The sequence below is a fragment of the Zingiber officinale genome, chromosome 9B (genome assembly GCF_018446385.1).
Source record: "Zingiber officinale cultivar Zhangliang chromosome 9B, Zo_v1.1, whole genome shotgun sequence".
In the NCBI taxonomy this organism is placed as follows: domain Eukaryota; kingdom Viridiplantae; phylum Streptophyta; class Magnoliopsida; order Zingiberales; family Zingiberaceae; genus Zingiber; species Zingiber officinale.
Genome location: NC_056003.1, coordinates 5,365,648 through 5,376,964, shown reverse-complemented (window position 1 = coordinate 5,376,964; position 11,317 = coordinate 5,365,648). Strand labels below are relative to the sequence as shown.

The window sequence follows — 11,317 nt, the reverse complement described above, 5'->3', positions numbered from 1 at the left end:
GAGATAAAAAACTCTTTTGAGAGTGACATTATAGCACAGGAAGACACTCTGGGTGAAAGAATAGTCAAGGAAGACACAAGAGGTTGACTTGAGATCAAGCTTGTGGTGAGAGTAAAGGCGTAGCCACGGAAAGCATAGACACCCGAAAACTTGAAGCTTAGAAAGATTAGGAACGGAGGTGAACAAATTTTCAAAAGAGGACATGCGGTTAATCAAATAGACTGCCGCAACAAAGGCATAAGACCAGAAAGTGAGTGGAATATGCGCTTTGTGCAATAAAGTGAGACCAGTTTCAATAATATGATGATGACAACGTTCAGAGTATCCATTGTGTTCAGGAATGTGTGAAAGAGTGGTAAGGTGACTGATACCATGAGTAGTAAGAAAGGAGCGAAGAGTTAAGAATTCACTAACATTATCAGTGAAAAGTGTTTTGATAGTCATCGAGAATCGATTTTCAATAAAATTTTTGAATACAATAAAGATAGAGTATACATCCCATTTTTTACGTAAGGGATAAAACCATATATACTTTGTAAAATGATACTTGATATCCCCAATAACAATGTATATTTTGCAATATATTTGATTAAAGTAGCACCTCTTCAATAAGCCTTTGGAGGTTCACCTCCGACGATCCACCGGGTCCTGTGGCCCTCGCCGCCTTCTCCTTCCACTCGGCCGCCATTCTCTTCATATCTCTTCCTTTCTCTCCTCCCATCAACGTCCTTATCAAGTCCGCCACCTCCGTCCTTTTTACGGCGTTGTCGATCTCCATGGCGTTCCCCCACTCTTTGCATGCGTACCGGCAGTTGGTTTGCTGCTCCGCGAAGAACGGCCACGACAGCATCGCCACGCCGGCGGCGATACTCTCTATCGTGGAATTCCACCCGCTGTGTGTTAGGAACCCGCCGATGGCCTCGTGTCCCAGTACTGCCTCCTGCGGGCACCAGCTCGCCAGCAGCCCTCTGTTCTCGATCTCTTTTACGAACTCCGGTGGAAGCACCGCCGAGTTCCCCGTCACCAAGTCCGGTCGTACCACCCACAGGAACTCGTACCCGCAGTCGGCCAGCCCCCACGCGAACTCCACCAGCTGTTCCCTTGTCATCACCGTGATGCTGCCGAAGTTGACGTACACGACGGAGCTGGGGCGCTTGCCGCGGAGCCACTCCAGGCAGCCGGGATCCTCCTTCCACAGGTTGGAACGGAGGGAGGAGAGAGCCCCGTCGCCGGGGGAGGAGAGGAGGGGGCCGATGGTGTAGACTGGCCGTGGGAGGACGGTTGCTATGCCGTCGAGGACGGGGCGCTCGAGGTCGTCGAAGGTGTTGAGGACGACGGCGGCGGCGAGGGCGGCGCGCCGGGCCTCTCGGATGCAGTAGTTGAGCATGACGTCGTTGGGGTCGGTGGTGCGGATGAAGGTGGGGAAGTCCCTGAGTCGCATCTTCTTCGTCATGCCCGGAATCCAATCGACAGGGGTATCCAGGTACCCATTTGCGAGATCCTTTTCATCTAAAATTCTCAATAAAATAAAATAAAATTGAGACAAAATTTAAAAAAAAAACTTTTCATCGATGGAAATCGTTGAGTTTCGCAATGATCACCCTTAAACGGCGTGAGGCCTCGCTCGCGCAGCTGCTCGTAATGGAGGTACCCCATGAACCCGCAGGCGCTGGTGGTCCAAAACAGCACCGCCGGCACGCCGACCTCCTCGGCAGCTTCGAGCGTGAAGGTCAGCGCGCCGTCGGACACGACGCAGGTCGCCGGCAGCGCCTTGAGGAGGTCACGGAAGGGCTCCGCGGCGGCGCGGGGGAGCGAGTGGCAAAGCGCGGGGATGGACTGCGTGGCGTCGTCGTCGGAGGGCGGGAGGCCGTCGGGGATGGAGAGGAAGCGGAAGGTGGGGAGGGCGTGGGAGGAGACGGCGCCGGAGAGGAGGAGGCGGCGGTGGTTGTAGTGGGTGTTGACGAAAGAAATGTGGAAGCCGTGCGAGTGGAGGAGCTTGGCGAGCTTGAGCATGGGGGTGATGTGGCCTTGCGCCGGGAAGGGCACGCACACAGCGTGAGGAGGCTTCTTCTCGCTCGGAATCGAACTCATTTCGATCGATTTTTTTTCAACTTGTTTGTGCTCTTGTGCCTCGGTGTCTGATGGAGAAGGATGCAGGGGTTTATATACATCGATGCAGAGTTTAGATAACGTTATCAATGACGAAAACTAGCATAATTTTAAATTGGAGGCTGGAGGAGAATTAGGATTCAAACTCTTTTTTTTCCTCCAAGAACTTGTGGACAGTCTGAGCGTAGACTAGTGGTCGGATTCAAACCTAAATTTTATAAAACGTAAATGAAAAGAAAGTAAATAAAAAATAAATAAATGAAGGTTGAAAACAACCAACAGGCCACAGCACAGACGGGTAGTCGACCGAGCTCCCAGTATCAATAAAAATCCGAGCCACTTGGCTATTAGTAATGATGGATTTGATGATGAGTGCATCATCATGAGGCAACTCCAGGCCCTCCAGGTCTGCTGGCCCGAAGCTAATAACAGGGCCAACAGCTTGCTCCTGACTGCATCCGACGGCATGAACCTCCAAGCGCCGAACATGAGACTTATGTGCTCTCCCCGAATCTCCGTCAGTCGGCCCTCCAGAGATCATGCCAATCTCTCTGACGGCTGCATTGCCTCTGTTCTCGACCTCTCGCGATCCTTTTGGCTCTTTTCCCCAGCCAGGCTGACGAGTGCTAAGTCCTGCGAGGTTGGGGCGAGGTTGTTCGACCTGTCCTGCCCCCCTTTGTTCCTCCATCATCTTGATCAACTGAGGGGCTAGCTCAGGCGGAGGCAATCCCATCTTGGCAGCTCGCTTGGAGTCTCGAGCGAACTGAAAACAACGATTAGTATCATGCGTACGTGACCTATGATAGGTACAGTACCAATTACTCCCTGGCCCTTGTCGGGGGATATGTACAGCAGCAACTCGAGGAGCAGGTCGAATTTCGGGCCCGGGATGGAAGACAGGTCTGGCTTCCCGGACTCGCGGTAGAGGTTGAGGGGGTGGTTGAGGCACTCTTCTTTCTTGCTTGTTGGCGGAAGGAAGTGGTCTTTCGGCCTTCCTTCTAGCTGCTTGTGCTTCTTCCACCTTCATGTAGGAAGCAGCCTTTTCCACCATCTCATCGAAATTCCGGGCGGGATTTTTAATGAGATCTCTGAAGAACTCTCCCTCTCCCAATCCATGGGAAAAGACGCTCATCAAAATTTCTAAAGTGGCAGTGGGGACATCTTGAGCCACTTGATTAAAGCGGTTGATATAACTTCTTAGGGGCTCAGTCGGCCCCTGCTTTAGAGCAAAAAGACAATGATCTGTCTTTTGATATTTCTTACTGATAGCAAATCGGTGCAGAAAAGTCATTTTGAAGTCCAGAAAATAGGTGATGGACCCTTGAGGTAACCCATCGAACCATTTTAAGGCTGACCTAGATAGAGTATTCAGGAAAACTCTACATTTAACAGCATCGCTATATTGGTGCAGTAGGGCTGCATTTTTGAATTTTCGCAAGTGCTTTTCCGGATCCTTACTCCCGTCATATTCTCCGATTGACGGGGCTCTATAACCCTTAGGCAGTCTTTCATTTAGAATCCTGGCCGAGAAAGGTACTTTCTCGTCCGGATCTTCGGGAAACATCTCAGGTATGACAAGGGCCTTTCCCTTCTTCGAATCCTGCGGTTGTGAACTTTCAGCCATAGATGCTTGAGACTGCTCCTTTTTGAGGCTTTGTGCTTGGTGGTCGTGGACTATTTTTCTAAGTGGGTAGAAGCAGAAGCCCTGGCTCGGATTACGGAAGATACTGTCATTCAATTCTTGTGGAAGAACATCCTCTGCAGATTTGGTATTCCTCATAAGCTGGTGTCTGATAATGGAAGACAATTTCAAGGACAAAGAATACAGGCCTGGTGCAAGGGATTTGACATAACGCAAGCTTTACTTCAGTAGCTTATCCTCAAAGCAATGGTCAGACCGAGGTAATTAACAGAGAAATAGTTTGAGGGTTGAAGGTCAAGCTAGATCATGTCGGAGGCAATTGGGTGGAAGAGCTGCCAAGCATTCTGTGGGCCTATCGTACAACACCTCGGGAAAGCACAGGTTTGACGCCATTTCACTTGGTTTATGGCAATGAGGCAGTGGTACCCATAGAAATTAGAGTACCGTCGGTCAGAAGGACACTATACGATGAAGGAAATGCGGAGCGGCGGTTAGCTGAGCTGGATCTTATTAGCGAGACCCGCGACCGAACGGTGGCTCGGCTGGAGGCTTATCGACAAAGAATGAGACAAAATTACAACAGAAGAGTAATTCCTCGATTCTTTGGAGAAGGGGATTTGGTCTGGAAGCAAATCAAGCCAATAGGGGACGTGACTAAGCTAGCACCACAATGAGATGGACCTTATAAAGTCATTAAAAAGTTAGCTTCTGGAGCTTATTATTTACAAGATGAACGAGGTAAGAAGCTAGATCGGCCCTGGAGCGCTAATTACCTACGACCTTATCGAGTTTGAAGAGACAGGCTTAGAAGTGCAGATCGGGTGATAAGCCGAGCTATAACTTATCTCACAGGTGGGTTTAGCAGACCGGGGAAAGACAGATCGGAGAAAGCGAGAAATGTGAACAGTGTTAGAATGTATACTAAAAGCCTAGCTTTTGGTATAAACATTTATCTAGAAATAAGAATCACATTGGTCAAATGTCTACATTTATGATAAATGTAGTTGTTTAATTAATTTATATTGTAGATAACATGGTGTGTGGTGTCACACACAGAAGATCATGTTATCAGTACCTTATAAATTATAAACAGTAGCTCACGACCAAGATGGAAAGGAACAAACCATTGGAAGGTCGTAGTGTAATTAGGTATTAGTTTATCTTAACTATATAATTACACTAGTACACTTAGAGTGTATTGAGTAGGGTCATTATAGGTCGTTTCTTTTATATTGACTTTATAAAGGAACAAAGACCTCAGTTATTATGGAAGTGTGTGCTCTTAATCCCAATATAATAACAAGCACATATATTTGATATTTATTTCTTTAATTTATCAATGGGTGAGATTTAGTTCGATAAATCAATAAGCCCGATAAGTTGGGAAATGATATCACTTATAGTGTGTGTTGTTGATTATAGAAGGAAACTGTGTCCTAGTAATCTAGGTTGAGAATGTCCCCAAGAGGAGCTCATAAGGATTGTCATGTTAAACCCTGCAGGTGGACTTAGTCCGACATGACGATGAGGTTGAGTGGTACTACTCTTGGACTAAGATATTAATTAAATGAGTTGTCAGTAACTCACTTAATTAGTGGACATTCGACATCTTAAACATAGGGAGACTAACACACTCATAATAAGAAAGAGCCCAAAATGTAATTTGGGATTGGTGCGGTAGTTCAATAATAATTCTCTAGTGGAATGAATTATTATTAATGAAATTAAGTTCAGTGTTCGGGGCGAACACGGGATGCTTAATTTCATCGGGAGACCAAAATTAATTCCTCCTCTCGGTCCCTATCGTAACCTCTTATTTATAAAACCTTGTATCCACTCAAGTCCATCTTCAAGTCCATGTTGTTGGTGTTGTTATCCAAGGATGCTTCATGAGAAGAACAAGTTCCCAATTGAGTCAACATGAGAAGTTTTTCTTGCCAATTGGTCAACGTGAGAAGCTTGTCAACATGTTGAGATCAATGTGAACAGAACATTGGTGTTGCTTATCAATGTGAACAACTTATTAACGTTTTGCTTGCCATGTGAAGAAGTTTTGAGAAAAATATCAAACGTTGATATGTTCACGTGAGGCCGATCACATGGAATTAAAAGGAGAGGAGTTTTAATTTTATTTTTTCCTTTTATAATCAACCATGAAGGGATACAAAAGCGGAAATATTATTTTTAATATTTTCTGAAAGTAAATAAGGAGATTTTAATTTTTGATAAAAACTTTCTTATTTGTGAGCCAATGGTGTGGCCGGCCTTGATAAGAGTTAATAGGAAGTTTTATTTAATTCTTCCTAATTAGTTTATATCAAGGAAAGTTAAGGAAATTAATTGTAACTAAATTTCCTTAATTACCAAAGGCAAGGATTATAAAGAGGGGGTTAAGGTGCATTCATGAGATAGAACCTCTATTATTTTCTCCCTCTTTTCTTCCTTGGTGTGGCCGGCCTCCTTCTTTTCTCTTCTCTCCATCTTGTGGCCGAACCTCTCTTCCTCCTTGGAGATCAAGTGGTGGCCGAATTTTAGCTTGGAGAAGAAGGAGAGAAAGCTTACATCCCTTGGAGCTTGGTTGGTGGAAAAAGATCTTCATCTTTTGGAAGCATAGTGCTTGGCCGAAACTTGAAGAAAGGAGAAGAAGGTGCTTTGGTGGATTCTCATCTCGGAAGATCGTTGCCCACACAACGTCCAAGGTTAGAAGAGGAATACGGTAGAAGACCTAGAGGCTTTTGCTTGCAAAAGAAAAGGTATACTAGTATTTAATTTCCGCATCATACTAGTTTTATCTTCATGTAAAAAATACTAAATACAAGAGGCATGCGATTCTAGTATTTCGAATTTGTTTTCGATGTTGTGTTCTTTGTTTTTTTCTTTTCCTTGTGATTTGATTGTTCCTTTCGGTTAACCTAAAGTTATTTTAGGAAATTAAATATTAGCTTTCCTTAAAAGGTTTTGTCTAGTAGGTGGTGGTTGCTCCCATATCCAAGAAGGTCATGTGCCTCGCCACGTCAGTACTGGGAACCAATTATGGAAATTAATATTTAATGGAATTAATAACTTAGGTGATTTGGATCGAACGTGTTAAGTTCCGCAGGAGATCCAAGTCAAAACCTAAAAGAACAAATAAATTAAACTTTGGATCAAACGTGTTAAGTTCCGCAGGCGATCCAAGTTTAATTTAAAAGAACACATGGTAGCTAGGAAAAGGTTCAGACCTTTGTACAAAATTTTTTGTACAGTGGAACCATTAGGTTTTCCGAGTAGCAACCAACAAACAGATTGTATGTAAAACTTTATGACAAAGCTAAGCAATTTAAAGTAAGCATTGAGAGGCAAACAAGGAAATAACAAAGTGGTTTACAAGCAATTCTCAAGTCATTATGTACAAAAAGTCAGAAAATGTCACTCGAAAGGAGCAAATATCTCATTTGGTATCTCTTTGAGGATCCGATCATGGTCTAAGAATTCAGGAGGGGGAAGGGACTTTAAATAGTCTTGCTCGTAAGGTTGTCGCAGAGCCCCGCCCGCCCCGTAGATAGCAGATGTGGAAAAATGATGTCCCACTTGTGCACAAAATTCTGGAGAACACAGATACATAGCATGGTTTTGCAAGCAGCGATTGTTCTCTCCTTCTTTGTAGATCGCCAGAGTCGTCGACACGCCCTCTGTGGTGGCCCTAGCCTGAGCTAGTTCACTTCTAGCAGTGGCTAATTCTGTTGCTTGGGAAGTCAATTGGGTCTCTTGAGATGTCAAAAGGGCCTCCTGCGATTTTATCTTTTGGTCTTGATCCTGCACCAGAGCCTCGGCAGCACGCAACTTTTGAGCTAACTGGTCCATAGCTCTTTGATGCTCTGAAGCCTGCTGATTCATACTTTGTTGGTGTGCATTATCAGCTTGACTTTGCTTTTCCTGGAGATCTTTAAATTCGTGGCTGGTGCGGGCCAAGGATACTTCCAGACTATTCTTCTTTTTGGTTAAATCTTTTATTTCGACCCTCAGAGCATGGCTAGCCTGGGCAGGATCATTCAGTTGCAATTCCAATTCATCCAAATGGTCGCGCAGCATCTTATTTTGATAATGCGTAGCATGGAAGGAATGGTTCACTATCAGAGATTCTGCACGGGCTTGGAACATACAGAAAGCAGCTGATAAGAGCGGGAAAAGCAATTGTTGGGAAATCTTTAAAGGTTACCTTGATATATGATTCTGCGAATTGATCCATTTGAGCTGGGGAAGACAAGGAATTCATATGCTGCAGGTTTTCTTCCCATAGAGTGGCTAGATGACCTTTTATCTTGAGGGAGCTGGTGGGAACGTCCGATTGAGACCATAATTGCTCCTCAGAAGGAAGGGTAGTACAATAATTATGATAAATAAGTGGAGGGGGTCCTGAGGGACCCGCGGTTGAGCCTGGGGAAAAAGTACCTGACTAGAGCGTCAGAGGGCCTGACCCGGGGACTTTTTCCCTGGTTTATAGTCTCTAACGACCGGTGGACTCGTCTGAGTGTGTGCAGATCAATAGCATCATCATCTTGATCAGTTCTCTCTGTAGAACCGCCTGTGCGAACTTGTCCAGGGGGTACCTCGCTGACTCATCGTCTCAACGACTCTCCGTCAACTTTTAGCACAGCAAGGCCCTCCTTCATTCGACTCAGCTTCCGGACGGGATCACCCGAAAACTTGAAGCTTAGAAAGATTAGGAACGGAGGTGAACAAATTTTAAAAAGAGGACATGCGGTTAATCAAATAGACTGCCGCAACAAAGACACAAGGCCAGAAAGTGAGTGAAATATGCACTTTGTGCAATAAAGTGAGACCAGTTTCAATAATATGATGATGACAATGTTCAGAGTATCCATTGTGTTCAGGAGTGTGTGAAGGAGTGGTAAGGTGACTGATACCATGAGTAGTAAGAAAGGAGCGAAGAGTTAAGAATTCACTAACATTATCAGTGAAAAGTGTTTTGATAGTCATCGAGAATCGATTTTCAATAAAATTTTTGAATACAATAAAGATAGAGTATACATCCCATTTTTTACGTAAGGGATAAAACCATATATACTTTGTAAAATGATACTTGATATCCCCAATAACAATGTATATTTTGCAATATATTTGATTAAAGTAGCACCTCTTCAATAAGCCTTTGGAGGTTCACCTCCGACGATCCACCGGGTCCTGTGGCCCTCGCCGCCTTCTCCTTCCACTCGGCCGCCATTCTCTTCATATCTCTTCCTTTCTCTCCTCCCATCAACGTCCTTATCAAGTCCGCCACCTCCGTCCTTTTTACGGCGTTGTCGATCTCCATGGCGTTCCCCCACTCTTTGCATGCGTACCGGCAGTTGGTTTGCTGCTCCGCGAAGAACGGCCACGACAGCATCGCCACGCCGGCGGCGATACTCTCTATCGTGGAATTCCACCCGCTGTGTGTTAGGAACCCGCCGATGGCCTCGTGTCCCAGTACTGCCTCCTGCGGGCACCAGCTCGCCAGCAGCCCTCTGTTCTCGATCTCTTTTACGAACTCCGGTGGAAGCACCGCCGAGTTCCCCGTCACCAAGTCCGGTCGTACCACCCACAGGAACTCGTACCCGCAGTCGGCCAGCCCCCACGCGAACTCCACCAGCTGTTCCCTTGTCATCACCGTGATGCTGCCGAAGTTGACGTACACGACGGAGCTGGGGCGCTTGCCGCGGAGCCACTCCAGGCAGCCGGGATCCTCCTTCCACAGGTTGGAACGGAGGGAGGAGAGAGCCCCGTCGCCGGGGGAGGAGAGGAGGGGGCCGATGGTGTAGACTGGCCGTGGGAGGACGGTTGCTATGCCGTCGAGGACGGGGCGCTCGAGGTCGTCGAAGGTGTTGAGGACGACGGCGGCGGCGAGGGCGGCGCGCCGGGCCTCTCGGATGCAGTAGTTGAGCATGACGTCGTTGGGGTCGGTGGTGCGGATGAAGGTGGGGAAGTCCCTGAGTCGCATCTTCTTCGTCATGCCCGGAATCCAATCGACAGGGGTATCCAGGTACCCATTTGCGAGATCCTTTTCATCTAAAATTCTCAATAAAATAAAATAAAATTGAGACAAAATTTAAAAAAAAAACTTTTCATCGATGGAAATCGTTGAGTTTCGCAATGATCACCCTTAAACGGCGTGAGGCCTCGCTCGCGCAGCTGCTCGTAATGGAGGTACCCCATGAACCCGCAGGCGCTGGTGGTCCAAAACAGCACCGCCGGCACGCCGACCTCCTCGGCAGCTTCGAGCGTGAAGGTCAGCGCGCCGTCGGACACGACGCAGGTCGCCGGCAGCGCCTTGAGGAGGTCACGGAAGGGCTCCGCGGCGGCGCGGGGGAGCGAGTGGCAAAGCGCGGGGATGGACTGCGTGGCGTCGTCGTCGGAGGGCGGGAGGCCGTCGGGGATGGAGAGGAAGCGGAAGGTGGGGAGGGCGTGGGAGGAGACGGCGCCGGAGAGGAGGAGGCGGCGGTGGTTGTAGTGGGTGTTGACGAAAGAAATGTGGAAGCCGTGCGAGTGGAGGAGCTTGGCGAGCTTGAGCATGGGGGTGATGTGGCCTTGCGCCGGGAAGGGCACGCACACAGCGTGAGGAGGCTTCTTCTCGCTCGGAATCGAACTCATTTCGATCGATTTTTTTTCAACTTGTTTGTGCTCTTGTGCCTCGGTGTCTGATGGAGAAGGATGCAGGGGTTTATATACATCGATGCAGAGTTTAGATAACGTTATCAATGACGAAAACTAGCATAATTTTAAATTGGAGGCTGGAGGAGAATTAGGATTCAAACTCTTTTTTTTCCTCCAAGAACTTGTGGACAGTCTGAGCGTAGACTAGTGGTCGGATTCAAACCTAAATTTTATAAAACGTAAATGAAAAGAAAGTAAATAAAAAATAAATAAATGAAGGTTGAAAACAACCAACAGGCCACAGCACAGACGGGTAGTCGACCGAGCTCCCAGTATCAATAAAAATCCGAGCCACTTGGCTATTAGTAATGATGGATTTGATGATGAGTGCATCATCATGAGGCAACTCCAGGCCCTCCAGGTCTGCTGGCCCGAAGCTAATAACAGGGCCAACAGCTTGCTCCTGACTGCATCCGACGGCATGAACCTCCAAGCGCCGAACATGAGACTTATGTGCTCTCCCCGAATCTCCGTCAGTCGGCCCTCCAGAGATCATGCCAATCTCTCTGACGGCTGCATTGCCTCTGTTCTCGACCTCCCGCGATCCTTTTGGCTCTTTTCCCCGGCCAGGCTGACGAGTGCTAAGTCCTGCGAGGTTGGGGCGAGGTTGTTCGACTCGTCTTACCCCCCTTTGTTCCTCCATCATCTTGATCAACCGAGGGGCTAGCTCAGGCGGAGGCAATCCCATCTTGGCAGCTCGCTTGGAGTCTCGAGCGAACCGAAAACAACGATTAGTATCATGCGTACGTGACCTATGATAGGTACAATACCAATTACTCCCTAGCCCTTGTCGGGGATATGTACAGCAGCAACTCGAGGAGCAGGTCGAATTTCGGGCCCGGGATGGAAGACAGGTCTGACTTCCCGGACTCGCGA

The 11,317-nt window shown here is 47.2% G+C and overlaps 3 protein-coding genes across 3 annotated transcripts; all 3 read right to left on the bottom strand.

The window, feature by feature from the left end:
- Nucleotides 1-517: 517 nt before the first annotated feature.
- Nucleotides 518-2,130, bottom strand: LOC122022323 (7-deoxyloganetin glucosyltransferase-like). Its single transcript, XM_042580289.1, has 2 exons — nucleotides 1,602-2,130; nucleotides 518-1,509 (listed from the first exon to the last, which is right to left on the bottom strand). The coding sequence occupies exons 1-2, from the start codon at nucleotides 2,089-2,091 to the stop codon at nucleotides 590-592; spliced, it is 1,410 nt and encodes a 469-aa protein (XP_042436223.1). The 5' UTR covers nucleotides 2,092-2,130; the 3' UTR covers nucleotides 518-589.
- A 181-nt stretch (nucleotides 2,131-2,311) lies between these two features.
- On the bottom strand, nucleotides 2,312-3,889 carry LOC122025196. The gene is made up of 2 exons (XM_042583966.1): nucleotides 2,390-3,889; nucleotides 2,312-2,317 (listed from the first exon to the last, which is right to left on the bottom strand). Exons 1-2 carry the CDS (start codon nucleotides 3,887-3,889, stop codon nucleotides 2,312-2,314), a joined length of 1,506 nt encoding a protein of 501 aa, XP_042439900.1.
- Nucleotides 3,890-8,804: 4,915 nt separating this feature from the next.
- LOC122022312 (7-deoxyloganetin glucosyltransferase-like) lies at nucleotides 8,805-10,417 on the bottom strand. The gene is made up of 2 exons (XM_042580275.1): nucleotides 9,889-10,417; nucleotides 8,805-9,796 (listed from the first exon to the last, which is right to left on the bottom strand). Exons 1-2 carry the CDS (start codon nucleotides 10,376-10,378, stop codon nucleotides 8,877-8,879), a joined length of 1,410 nt encoding a protein of 469 aa, XP_042436209.1. The 5' UTR covers nucleotides 10,379-10,417; the 3' UTR covers nucleotides 8,805-8,876.
- Nucleotides 10,418-11,317: the final 900 nt, after the last annotated feature.

Coding starts and splice junctions, on each gene's coding strand:
- LOC122022323 (XM_042580289.1), bottom strand. CDS start 2,091: ATGAGTTCGATTCCGAGCGAGAAGAAGCCTCCTCACGCTGTGTGCGTG. Junction 1,510..1,601: donor AGGCCTCACGCCGTTTAAGG/GTGATCATTGCG, acceptor TGAGAATTTTAG/ATGAAAAGGATCTCGCAAAT.
- LOC122025196 (XM_042583966.1), bottom strand. CDS start 3,889: ATGAGGAATACCAAATCTGCAGAGGATGTTCTTCCACAAGAATTGAAT.
- LOC122022312 (XM_042580275.1), bottom strand. CDS start 10,378: ATGAGTTCGATTCCGAGCGAGAAGAAGCCTCCTCACGCTGTGTGCGTG. Junction 9,797..9,888: donor AGGCCTCACGCCGTTTAAGG/GTGATCATTGCG, acceptor TGAGAATTTTAG/ATGAAAAGGATCTCGCAAAT.